Genomic DNA, 13,853 nt, shown 5'->3' with positions numbered 1-13,853 from the left:
CCATTCAGCAAACTGCAACCATGTTGTAAATGCCTGTACTATGTAACAGATGCATTGAAGCTCGGCAGTGTGTACTGTATGTCTGCAGTAGCATTTGTGAATCCAATCTGTGAATGTCTATGTGGTTTTCGTTCTCTGTGTTCTGTGCATTAGGCATCTCCGTTGTATCAGTGAGCTTCAGTCCCTCAGCCACCCACTCACACATCTATAAGTGTTCCCATGGAAACATGACTTTTTAGCTCCATTATCCCTCTTAATGTACCTCATCACACAGATACACATACAAATCACAACTGCAGTGTGGGCTAGAGGGCGCCAGTGAGTCCTGTCATCATGGGCAGTGATAAAATTCAAGGTGAATGGTCATTGAACTCATTCCATAAATCAGCATGGTTCATTTGTCATCCATTGAATAATCAGATATCGGATATGCTGAGTTGATTGTTAATTGAGTGTTAATGATTCCTCCTTTATAGGAATCCACACATTTTTCAGGATTATGAATGGTGCTGTATCATTTCAGGGATGCAGACGAGGAATTATAGCTGTTGCACAGTCCTCCTCATCAGCATTTTGTGCCCCTGCCATCCTGTATTTTTCCATCACCTTCAAGATAAACGTTTTCAAGCCCTCATTGGACGTGCTTAAAAGTTATTTTATTTGGCACAGCTTAACATGAATGAAGGTGATATTTGAATCTTGTCAGGGTGATTCATGTCACTGCAGTGCTTTGGGATGGAACATCCTCTTAGAGTAAAAAGGGAAGATAAACATGGTAAATGCACAGGTTATTTCCACTGTTCCAGTGTCACTGTGATTTAGTTTCTGGGGAACGGTCATGCATGCTCACCCAGACCCCTCGGATTCACTCGCACAAGAAATGTGACGTGGTTAAGCTCGTAGAAAATCAAACTAAACGGCCTGACCAACTGCAGAAAGGGAAAGAAAAGAGGAATGGATTACGTTTCTTTCATCACAAACCACAGGAGCCCCCTGCTGAAAGGACTCGAAAGCAGCCTTCCGTGTTTACGCCAAGGGCTCTGACAAACAGAGCGAGGGAGGAAGGTAAATAGAAAACAGAATGGAGTGCTATCTTCCTGTCCCGACTCCTGCACGCAGATGAGGAGAAGAGCGCTGGCGTCAGGCCAGGAGCAGAAGGCTGGGCGCAGCGGCACCCGCAGCTCGTTCAATGAGAAAGTTGTGGCAAAAAGTTCAGAAAATGAGTCCACCAACAACCACGGACCGAATTTGCATTTGATTTGTATAAAATGCATATTGATGAGACTCATCTGCATATGTTTTTATAGCCACTTGTGTGACGGTAGAGTGGTGCGTAATCTACCAGCGGTGGACAATAGCTCATCTATCTACTCGCACGCATATGGATGGAAGTGAGCACATCACGGTCGGCCTTCATCAAAGATACTTCTGTGTGCGCCTCGTTCTTCATTATCTCTACATATGACACCCATGATGGTTTGCCTCCAGGCCATTACCAGTGTGACATCTTCACTCACGCTACCATGCTCGTGGGTCTGTGTGTGCGCTCATGCAGATTTGAATGGTGCTATTGAAAGTCAGGGTGACCGGGAGACCATAGTGCAGACAGTAATCATTTTTTTGTGGGATAGGGTTGCTTTTGCCTTTATGGACATATCTGGACTGTAGAGCCTTGGAGTAGGAAGCAAAGGATAATGCATTGAAAATGCTTTTGTGTGTGTGTGTGTGAGAGAGAGACAGAGAGCGAGAGAGAGTCATATTGATGACTCATACACTTTTGATGTAATTCCTCCAAAATGCCTCTAAATGAGTGAGTCATTTCTTGAACTAATTCTTCGCAGTAATTTAACGGCTATGGTTGTCTGAATAATGTGTTATCAGAATAACTTCATAAGACTTGACACAAGCAGATATTGACTTGACTCACAGCATGATTCTTCAAAAAACAACTGTAATTATCACAATAGCTCTGATATAAACAGTCTTGAAATACAAAGTAATTTTTGCATGGGGAGGAGAAATCCAATAAAAGTCCAAGCATACAAATATTGTCACCTTGTTCTTAAACTCTCTGCTGCCTTATGATTATACCGACTGACATTGTTGACTGTTGTGTTGCTACTGTTACTTGATTCGTCTCTTGCCGTTTCAAGCTGTAACATGCACAGACGCAATGTTTTTTTTCTTTGCTAGAGGAACAATTTTAGTTGCTTTTCTTGTGACCTTTTGGGAAACTGTTTCCGTCTCTGTTCTCTCTCCCTCTGTCCATTCTTCCCTTTGGTCTCACAGTTAATGTGGAGGTGATGATTTATCACTTGTGTGAGTCTCTAAGAAAATGGGTTTTCTCCTGGAACAGTGGTGGAGCTGACAGATTCTTCACTGGCAATTACAATGTGGTTCCAAGCCGTTCCAGTGTGTTCAATTGACTCTGATGGGGCAGTAATTTATTTTAGGCTTTGAATCTGCACACATCTGTTTTCTGAGTGCTAGATTTAATAGGAAAAGCTACTGACAGGGTCTTAGTGCAGTTTAGCCTAAGTGTGTTAGAATTCAGCGGTCATGTACCTAAAGTGTGTCCACCCTCATCAGATCACTGCCAACAAGAGGGAAGAGGCTTCATGATTTATGGCAAGGGCTTATGTCCAGTCCTAAAGGCCATTCACAACCAATGTGATAAAGATGATAAATTTAATAATAATTTTAGCTACAAAGTTTTAATAATCATTCTAATTCTATGAGAACAGGGAAGTCCACACCACACCTGAAATGATAACGGCACTGGAACAATATGCTCATCACAAGCTCCAGATGAAATATGCAGAATCTTGTCCACATTTCATGTGCTTATTTTGAGGAAAAGTTTGCAAAATTGACCTGGACACTCACAGAAATGCATCAGAGTTCTGACTCTTTTGAATGGAAAATTCTAGGAGGAAAGACTTAATCCAGGATTTCACTTAAGGAACACTGAGATGATGAGTGTGTGTGGAGACTGGGAGGGTAAGTTGGATTACCAGTGTTGAAGCCAGTGGTGTGTATCAGGGCCTCAATTCCATGATTATTCCATCCCCCCCTCACACACACACACACAAATTAAAAACACAGTTTAACGGTTTATAATAATCAGTCCAAAGCTTGTGATTATCAGGCATTTATGTCTAAGAAGTTAATCTTTCAGGTCCAGTTCATCCAACACTGTTTGAACTGTATTGGGGGAGATTGCATATTAATACTGTGTGTAAACCAGTTCTAGATGGGTCAGCTGCAGTTCAGCTTGTAGAGCATGGCACTAACAACGACAAGGTCATGTATTTGGATATTTGGATTTGTTTCCCAAATGAGTGTCTCCCATGTCTTTCTTGATGTGGACTGTGTTGGGTTTTAGTTTCAGAGATCATATCTGATTTTTTTTTTTTTTTACATGCAGGTCCTCCATACTTCATTATTCAGTTCACTCTGACTGTGGCAGTTTGCCTTTAGGCTAAAACAGAATCTGTTCAGTTACTGTTCTAGAGCCAGCTGTTGCCATCTAGCCACGATCATTATTGAAGACAAAACTAAGCTCAAGTCAGCTGAAACCTTTAACCATATTTCCTTTAGTTGATGAAATTTGGCATGCAGTGATGACAGGCAGACCCCACCCTCGGGCTGGCCCAGCACACATCAGCACTGTATTACTGACTCCGCTGTGTGGAAAATGAACTTTTATGATCTCTGATTTATTATCTGCATCAGTGGCTCTGAAACGCCCCAGGATTGCTTTGAGGAAAGCTGAAGGGAAAAGCCTTCAGTCTGGATGAGAAATCAAATCCATACCCCCCTCATCGACACCCTGTCCCTCACTGCTGATCACACATGTATGCTGTGGTGTCTGTGTGTGTGTGTGCGCGTTCTGAGTTATGCATTCAGTGTTAAACCTGCATGTTCATGTCTTGCATATGTTGTGCAGTAATGTGAGTTTTATATTTCGACTTTGTTGTAGAGTATATATTTAATTTATTGTTAATTGATTTGTTACATGTATATTATTTTAATTTAATTGATTTTTAAAGTTTAATTTAAAAATCAATTCAATTTTATTTGAATACATGATTATTTTATTTATTTTGAACAGCATGTTCTTTATTTACATGCACACAGTTGCTGTGCCATTTGTTGGCAATATTTCACACTGCAGTCTTTCTCTCTTTTCACATGCATTTTATAATCTCAACTCAGCTAAAATGTATTTTTTCTTTTTCTTTTAACGCTGCAGTTTCAGCAGCAGCAAAGCACTGCTCTGAAACTCTAGTGTGCTGAATATATTTGTGCTAGAAGTGGCTAACATCTTGATTTAAGGTGCTGAACTGTGCATTTGTCTCACAGCAAGTGCTGGGATCATAAATAAGACCCTCTTAAACACTGAGAGGTGACCTCTCATGAATGTCATTGAACTTTTCCACACACTACTTGATTAGTTTTCAGAGGGAGCAGTGAAAGTACATAGAAAAGAAAGTAGAGAGCACATGAAAGTTTCAATATGCAGTTCTAACGTGGTGTGACTGACCAAGGATGTGTTTTCCCTTCCCTCGTCTCATATCTGGAGGTGAAGAGAGAGACTGAGGGAATGTGGAACATGTTGAGAATAGACCTGATTTGTCTACAGGATCAGGGTCTCTTGTCTAAAGTAGGAATGCAAGATATATCAGCCATCTTGCCGATATATGATCAGTTTTAATGTTATCGGTCCGATAAGAGAATTTGCCCGATATCTTAAAGCCGATATATAGCCTAATTGATTATTTCCTTCAGCGGAGACACTTCAGATGCGCACTCGTCACCATGATGGTTTTAAATTGCTTGAAATATGATTGGAATCACTTCAAAAAGGAATCACTTCAAAAAGGAAAATGCAGTTAAGTGCAACACATGCACACAAGTCTGTAGCTTACATAAAATTGTAATCAGGCCTTAAATTAGCCTATATATAAAAATTTGGATTTATCGGCCAATATATCAGTTATCATCTTTCAAATATAAAGAATCATCGGTTATCAATTTTTATTTAATTTTCATATTAGTGCATCCCTTGTCTAAAGGCTTTTCAGTGGCATCTGGGAGTTTGAGAGACACAGTTGGTTAGAATTAGCTGAGCAGCCCTTTGAAAACTGCTTAGAAACCCCTTGTTTACTTTTTTAGAGTAGTGATTGACCAGTAGTCTATATCATATGGATGGATGGATGGCTGTTTAGTCCAACTTTGATAATGCACAGTCGGCTTTATGACTTAAGCGTTTAATTTGACCGTCAGAGATGCTTTTTTTTTGTTCTTACATCAGTGTATTTTACATGGTTGTTTGTACTTGATAATCTGCGTCTTCTGTTGGGCTGAGTCTCTAATGAAGAAAAGGAGGATTTAAAGCCTCTGGAATGACACACAATGGTTCCAGTTCTTGTTTAAAGGGATGGTTCAGGAGTGAACTATCCCTTTAAAATAAAATAAAAATTCCCCATCCAATCACTGCTTTGTGGTCTTCCTAAGTCATTGGTTAATTGAATAAAAGATATCATCTATTCATAGTAATGAGTGACAAATAAGCCATTTGTTAAATATGGTGAGCTGGACATGGCGGACAGCAACAGGAAGAAGCTTGAGGTCTAACCTAATAACAGGATCCTCACAATGAGGATCAGTTTCTTTTCAATTTACCTCCTAATAGAATCAAAACATCTTTATCGGAGGAGATAACATTCAGTACAGTCAACACCCATGACAATGGGCGTCAGGAGAAATAGAGAGTGGGTGGACCAAGTAGGAAATGGAAGGTATATGTTAATGTGATTCTGTGCATGATTGTGTGCTTATCTTTCTATAGTTGGTTATCATTTCCATGTGAATCTGTATGTGAGAGCTAGTACAGCGGACTGCAGTATTTTTTTATGGTCAGCAGGAGATGCGTGCCAGTTCGAGGCAGAAACACCCCCTGACAAACACAAAGAACCTGACTCGTTTGATAAAGGTGTGTGAGGGGAGAAGTGCATTTTGTGTGCAAAAGAGAAGGGAAGTGATTTGTGTATGTGTGTGAGTGAGGGAGAGGAAGATGGATGGAAAGCGTTTGACAGAGTCTGTTTGAACCGAGAGCTGCTGCGGAGGATTATGGTCCCTCTGATCAGAGCAAGGGAGGAAATAGAAAGAAGGAAAATGGGAGAGAGAGCGAGGACAGGCAGATGTCAACATGTCTCTCAGATCCACTGGATTTGTCTGACCGGTGTTTGGTCTCAATCCATTGCTTTGAAATGCCACAATTCTGGGAGAGCTGTGGTTTTGATGAATTCTGTAAATACTGAGAAAGTTTGATATGTGCAAACATCAAACACCACATCAGTTCATGACAAGTTCACAGCATCAGAAACACGCATATAATACATATAATTTTTTTTAAAATGACAAGTCAATATACTGTCGCTAATGTCACTTTGACCTTCACGTGAAGTGTTTCAGATAGCATCACAGGAATGTGACATTACTATTTTGCTGTTAGTTAACAAAATGATCCTGTGTATTTATATGATGATGTGATGAGTATCATAATATACTGTTGCATTTTGCATATAATTCGATGTAGGGGTGTTGCAATATACTGGTATTGACTATAACTGTGCCAGCGCCAGTAGCTGGTTCATACTCCAACATAGTAGGTGGCGGTATTGCACCTTTGCGGGTTGCTGCCCATCATAAACACTGAAAAAGACAGTTTGTAGCTACTACTTCAGCACATAATCATTTTGGAGGGGATGACAGCTGAAAATGAGACTACCCGCACCTTACTTGCCAGTGAGTAGTTTGTATCCTAATCGTTACGAATTCCTCTCTCTGCCTCTTTATGCTCGTATTGTGAGTGATTCAATGATGAAAAAAGACGCACATAATTAAAGATGAGCATTGACCCCCCCCACACACACACAATAATAGTGTAGTGAAAATCCGATATGGTATGTGTCCATCGGCACTTAATTTGAGTTTAGTATGATTGATTTTAGAAGATTTTAATTGACACTGAAGATTAACTGCATTACACATTATTTGTGTTGAATGTGACCTTTCAGTTGCTCTCTCACTTGAGCATCCTGAAGTCCCATCAGATTTTGGTAGGCATAGCCCCTTCACCCTCTGGGAGGGCTGTAGATAATTAAAAAGCCTTATCTGTATGTGCTCAGTGTGTAAACATAACTCCTTTTCTTCCTAGCATCCTTCTGTCACCCTTTCCTTCAGACTTACATCAAGGATGAATCCCTCCATCTGTCCATAGTGGGATAAGGAGCGCAGGCTGTGCTAATGGAAGTCGAACAGGAGGATGCGTGTGTAAGCGTCTGTGTGTATGCGCAATTTTGCCTGTAGAGTATGAGATTTTGTGACATGCCGTAATCAAAGTTGAATTGCACTGTTCTGAGATAATGCTCTTAGATCAGGGAGGATAAATTCAGGATTGTTCGGATGGCCTTGGCCCCCCCACCCTCTCCCACACACATCTGATGAAATTCAAGGTCGAGTGTTGGCAAAGCCTGGAAAGGCTCCAGTCAAACGCCCGGGTCTTTAAATGAATTTAGTTGCTTATTCTTTTCCCATTGTTTTTTTTTCCTGGCCATTGTCAATTAATGCCACCAACTGATCTACGAAATCTTCACTTGACTTCATTTGACACTCAGATGGCCTTGAGTTTAGCTCAAAATCAAAAAAGTAGCATGGAAATTGTGAGTCTACCACTGCCAGCACCAACCCGTCCAACTTGAAGCCAGGATTTACGCAGCCTGGTGTCAACTCAGTTTGCCATACTGATGCCCAGTGTGAAGTGCATGGTGCTTGGCAATTGGTGCACATTTTAACCAGAAGGTCATGAATGAAACAACCTGGTCACCGAATGAAAATACATCAAGTGAGACTTTGTATCTTAGAAAGACAAAGAATTGGAAAGAGAAGCATGAATATACAATTATTTATCAAGTGAACCACACACTCCCTGCTTAAACCCTAAATGTGCAGTTTCCTCACATTCCCAGAGATGCTGCTTGTGTGTGGTATTAAACATGAATTCATTTGCACTCTTTGATGTGGCTACTCAGCATGTGGTCTCCAGTCCATGTGTGCGTGTGTGTTGCAAGTAAGCTTTCCAATAGAATAACTTTTTTTTTTTGGCAACGTGCTAGAGTGTTGGAGTATCTCTGGGCTTTAGGTCAAGTCATGTTCCCTGTTCAAGACACTGGGAATGCTGTTTTATATCCAACTGGCAGTCTCCTAAAACAGCCTATGAGAAGATGCTAGAATTATAAACCCCTGTTTTTGGATGACCTTGCACATTAGCTGATCCTAAAGCCCAGTTCTAGATGCCTTTTTAAATATTTTACCACCATGGATTGGCATGGATACTCTAGCAAACCAAGCTGCATTTTACAATAGTTTGATGTCTGCATATTAATATTTCAGACTGTTGTTGGAGCCATAGCCTAATGGTTAGTAAACATGCTACAGGTCCATTGAGCCGATACGGGAGATGCGGATTTAAGTCCTGATACCATATTTCCCTCTTCTTCCCATAGTTTCCCATTGTCTCTCTGATTTGTCTATGTGAAAAATGTCACAAAGAGTACATTTGTGTTTAATGAAAGGGCTTTAGCATGTGATTGCTTTATGGGAAGGATGTTCATTTCGTCTTTTGGCTGCTATTTGAGCCCACAAACTAGCCGAGGGGTCATAATATGTGTTTTGATTCAGCTTCACAAGACCACCATTTCCTCATGCATGTTTTTATCTCGGCTCACATATCCGTTCTTTCCCACTTTAAATGTAATCGCTAGTAAATGATACCTGCTGTAGTATTTTGAAGTGGTTCTTTTCTAGACTTTTCTACGAGAAAACATTATCCCCCACCGCTCAGATTACACACACTACTATTTTTCCAACCATACCCTTCCATACACACGAACACCGCTGCAGTAGGACTATTCTTGTGCAGAATGGAAAGTATACCGAACCCTTTATTATTCTCCTATACCTCTGAGTGGGCTAACGCTCCCTCCCTTAGTGAGTCTCTGCTTTCTGTTTCAATGGCTAATCATTACTGTGGAGTCCATACCCTTCACTCTGTATAACGTCTTAATGCCCACTACAACAGCTAGGCAGTGATTTTCACATCTGCTGTGAATCTCAGCAGTTAAGTGTCAGCCTAGCATACCACTGCTAGTTTGCTCTGCAGCTAAAAAACTGTGTTTATGTGCAAGACTCTGCTGTCCATTTATTTTCAAACTTTTACAATTTGTGCAGCTCAACACTACAGACCACAGTGTAAAAATGTACCTATTTTGCTCAAGGATAAGGAGCAAACTGTTCCCCCACTCCCTGAGATATTAGCATTTCCTTCTAATTGGCCCTGTGGTCCACCACTACTCAAACATTGCAGGCATGACTGTGAGCTCTGCCACTCCTTCAGCAGTGTCAGCAGGTGAACTGTGCTATCTGGAAAGATGGGAGAAAACAAGCCAAGCATGCAAATCGCATACCAAGAGAAAAATCAATTAGAGGGCCAGAGGTCCAGCTGTGAGGTGGGGCACAGGCAGAGAAATTGTGCCCATCCTGGCTGTTAACTCCTGGGGCAAATGCATTATCCCATTGAGAATGGCATCCATTCATGCCAACTGTGCATGCTCCAAGAGTGCCTTTTTCCACCTCTCTTTCTCCCTCTAATTACTCATGCATTTTTTTCAAATGGCTGGAAAACTGTTATGTGGCTTTAATCATTTGTTTTCTTGGATCGTTCTTCTCAGAATCTGATACAGTGAATGTAAATTGTGGAATATGTCTTTACAATATCTTTTTGTACAATATCTTCTGCTAACACTCTTTTGTTCTTTCTTTCTGTGCAGGTACAGAATGTCCCCAACTTCACGAGAAGCCTGAATACTGATACAGAGTACGGGTAGCGAGTAGTGGACAGAGACATTCTTCCCGTAAGGTATCAGGACAATGGCTTCCCACACCAGGAGATGGAACTTTTTCACTTTTTCTTGCTGCATTATTGTCCTTTTGGTTCCCCTTGTGGCTACGAGACCACAACAGCCTTCAGCAGCATCCAGAGTACATGAGGAATACAATACCTTCCGGGCAGAGAACCCTGAATGGACTTTTAATCACCTTGCAGTGGACCACAGAAATGGGAATGTGTACCTTGGGGCAGTGAATCGCATCTACAAACTCTCACCTGGGCTGGACGTACAGGTGTCGCATCAGACTGGTCCAGATGAGGATAACCGGAACTGCTACCCACCCCGTATAGTGCAGCCTTGTAGCGAACCACTCACATTGACCAATAACGTCAATAAGATGCTGCTCATGGACTACCGCGAGAACCGGCTGCTGGCCTGCGGCAGTCTGTACCAGGGTATTTGCAAACTCCTCCGCCTGGATGATCTCTTTAAGCTTGGAGAGCCCTTCCATAAAAAAGAACACTACCTCTCTGGCGTCAACGAGAGCGGCTCCGTGTTTGGGGTCATTGTGTCATATAGCGATGCCTCTACTGATAAACTTTTTGTGGCCACAGCTGTCGACGGAAGACCGGAGTACTTCCCGACAATATCCAGTCGTAAGCTCACCCGTAACTCTGAGGAGGATGGGATGTTCGCCTACGTCTTCCATGATGAATTTGTTGCCTCCATGATTAAAATCCCATCGGATACATTCACAGTGGTTCCAGACTTTGACATTTATTATGTCTATGGGTTTAGCAGTGGAAATTTTGTGTATTTTCTCACATTGCAGCCCGAAATGGGGGGAGGCCCGACAACAGGGTCATCCTCAGCCGGACGTGAACAGGTGTACACTTCCAAACTGGTGCGACTCTGCAAGGACGACACCGCATTCAACTCGTACGTCGAGGTTCCTCTTGGTTGCGTTAAGGGGGGGGTTGAGTATCGCCTGCTGCAGGCAGGCTACCTGTCCAAGGCAGGTACCATCCTGGCGCGTTCGCTAGGCATAGGACCCGATGATGACATCCTTTATGCTGTGTTCTCCAAAGGACAAAAAAGGAGGCCCAAGGAATCATCTCAGGAGTCGGCTCTCTGTGTGTTCACTCTGAAAGAAATTAATGAAAGAATTAAGGACCGGCTACAGTCATGTTATAAAGGAGAGGGAACCCTGGATCTTGCCTGGCTCAAAGTGAAAGACATCTCGTGCAGTAGTGCGGTAAGTACATTCAACACTCCCCTGCTTACCTACCATTAGCAGAACAACAGTACTTGTGACAGTGACTATAGTAGCACTCTGACTCACAATGGTTGATGTGAAAACTATTAAATTCAGGGCTAGTCATCAAATTGTATACAAATGGAAAGTTTAGAAACAAGACCATTCAAGTTTTTACAAGAGCGTAGAGCTAATTTTGGTCAGATAAAGCTGCACATATGAGGTAGTGCCCACTAGCCATATACATTATGATTTTTGATCAATGATCTCTGGCTGTGCTTATAACAAGCCTTTTGACAACACAGGATTAGATATCGAAATAAAGCGACATTTTTAATGGTTCCCTGGAAAGTGACTGTTTTGAAAGCAAAAAGCTTATATTTTAAACTCTGGCTGTTTGGCCTAAATTAATTGGAAAATTTGTCATTGCAGTTTCAGTCTGTAGTTTAAACCAATTTAGTTTTACACCATATGTATTTTAAACCAATGGTGTTTTACATATAGATGTTTTACACAGAGATTTTAAAAACCAATGATGTTTTATCTTGCAATAGATCTGATCACTATATCTGTATAAATGCAGTTTTACCTTGGCAGGTAACATATTTAGGCTTTTTTATTTTGTTTTGTATTTCTATTGATTTAATTATCAGAGCAGTGACAACATAATTGCTACCATTTTGGTTATCAACTTATGGCCAGTTCCAGAAAAAATAATGAATTTGACCCAGTAGTTTTCCCCTTGATTCCATAAAATAAGATTCAATTCTTAAACCGTCTCCTTTAGGATAGGATGCTCGGTGTGGATTGTTTTTCTAGACCTTTTGATAAAAGGCAACCAAGCTGTATAAATGTGAAACTTCCATACTCGAAGAATCAAATTATTATAATAACACTGTATTGAATTCCAGCCAGGGAATAAATTAATTATTACCACACATAACGCTCAGCATCAGACCCTATGAGTTCTTTCTGCTTTCAGAAACCTCAGTGCCAGATCAAACCCTACATCAATAGAATGAGCTGTTCAGGCATTTACAAGAAAGGTTCCATGTTAATAGCATGCAATTCTTTTGAAGAACCTTGGAGTTGCATGTAAATACCATATGAAGACCATTGTATCATCATATGATGATATGACCATCACTGTTCCGTGGTACTGCCACTGTATCTTTTTTAAGATGGTGAATGAGGTAACATAAGGTTTTCTGCGTGAAGGGTGTGATTTTTGGCAAGTTTTTCTTTGGATATGTGTGTGGACTGATGTGGAAGTGAAACTGACACTCACTCACACACTCACAGGCACTCGCACACAAGAATAAATGTGAAGCAGACTGTGAGAGAGTGCTTTCGTGATAAGTGTATGGCTAGAGATGGAGGAAGAGAGAGAGTTATGTTGAGGAATGGTGCCATTTCTGCGTGCTCTGCAGTATGGCCACTGCAGCATAAATTAAAGAGAGAGCGTCACAGCGAGGAGAGAGAGATGGATTGCCTGTGTCTCCTCCTTTGGTAACTATGGCTACTGGCTCCTCATTTAAAAGCCAGACAATTGTTTGAATGGGGAAGAGAAAAAGACAAGTGAGCTCAAACACATTATATCTGAGACTGATAAATGCTCTGTTACTGTTTAAATTATCTTCTCCGAGAGCTGTTAGTTCTCACAAACAAATATAAACACAGAAAAATACAAAGCCATGCATGCATAGGCTTATAAAAGACAACATGAAATCAACATTTACCCTATTTACTTCAATAAAATAAAATGCTACTGGTCTTAAGTAGGGCTGCACGATATTGGGAAAAAAATTACATTGCGATATTTTTTTCCCAACGATATATATCGCGATATTGCGAGCCATCAATCCAGGCTAAAGTCAATAATTACCATTCCATGTTATTAATAATTTCACTAATAAGCAAGCTTCATTACAAGTAACAAAAAGGCCACTTAATATTTTATTCCAGAAACATATTTCTCTCAGAATTCGGTGAACGTTCTACACAGGACCTAACATTCTTCAGGTTCTAGGACCCGAAAAATTATGTTTTCTGTGCTGATTCAGTGACGCGTTCATGAAAACGGCACCTAGAACCAGCAAAAGTAATGATTAATAATATGTAAAATATTACAGTGAGACATTTTAATTGTTTATTAATAAACAAGTGTTTTCTGTAAAGATGAAGTTGACAATTACTGACTCGCGATCTTCGCAGCAGTGATCGGGAGAAATGCCCTTTTCATACAGATTAATTTTTTTTTAATGGTTCTTCTGTAGATAATAGTTATATTTCTATTTTTTTATTATTGTTGTTATTTTTAGGTGTGTGAGGCGAGTAGACTACCTTTTATGCTGAGTTTCGGTTCATGGATGATAGCTTAATCTCCAGTTCAGGCGCTGGCTGCTATATTTAATTTTTAGGCTATATTTTAGGCCCTATTTATTAAATCCAGAAAATTGGATAATGAAATACTGCTTAAAATTAAGATACAATTAATACTAAACGAAATTCGTTTAAAAGAAAGGCTTTGTGCTTTCTGTTTGAGGTCTCTGTGAAAGTTTTAAAGCAGTCTTTTAGTGCGGCTTTCATAACGGTCGCGTGACGCGTCCATAATGTCACGTAACATTGTTTTTTCCTCATAA

At 40.6% G+C, this 13,853-nt stretch overlaps 1 protein-coding gene across 2 annotated transcripts in view; it reads left to right on the top strand.

Moving 5' to 3' along the window:
- plxna4 (plexin A4) overlaps positions 1–13,853 on the top strand; it is a 211,875-nt gene that overhangs the window by 14,640 nt on the left and 183,382 nt on the right. For both annotated transcript variants that reach the window (XM_084408408.1, XM_084408409.1), the window contains one exon: positions 9,897–11,211. In XM_084408408.1, coding sequence (XP_084264534.1) covers positions 9,997–11,211 — 1,215 coding nt within the window. In that variant the 5' untranslated portion in view covers positions 9,897–9,996. The remainder of the gene's footprint in view (positions 1–9,896; positions 11,212–13,853) is intronic.

This window comes from Rutilus rutilus (assembly GCF_951802725.1).
Source record: "Rutilus rutilus genome assembly, chromosome: 4".
Taxonomy (NCBI): domain Eukaryota; kingdom Metazoa; phylum Chordata; class Actinopteri; order Cypriniformes; family Leuciscidae; genus Rutilus; species Rutilus rutilus.
The sequence above is the reverse complement of the archived record's forward strand: the minus strand, read 5'-3'. Positions and strand labels throughout refer to the sequence as shown.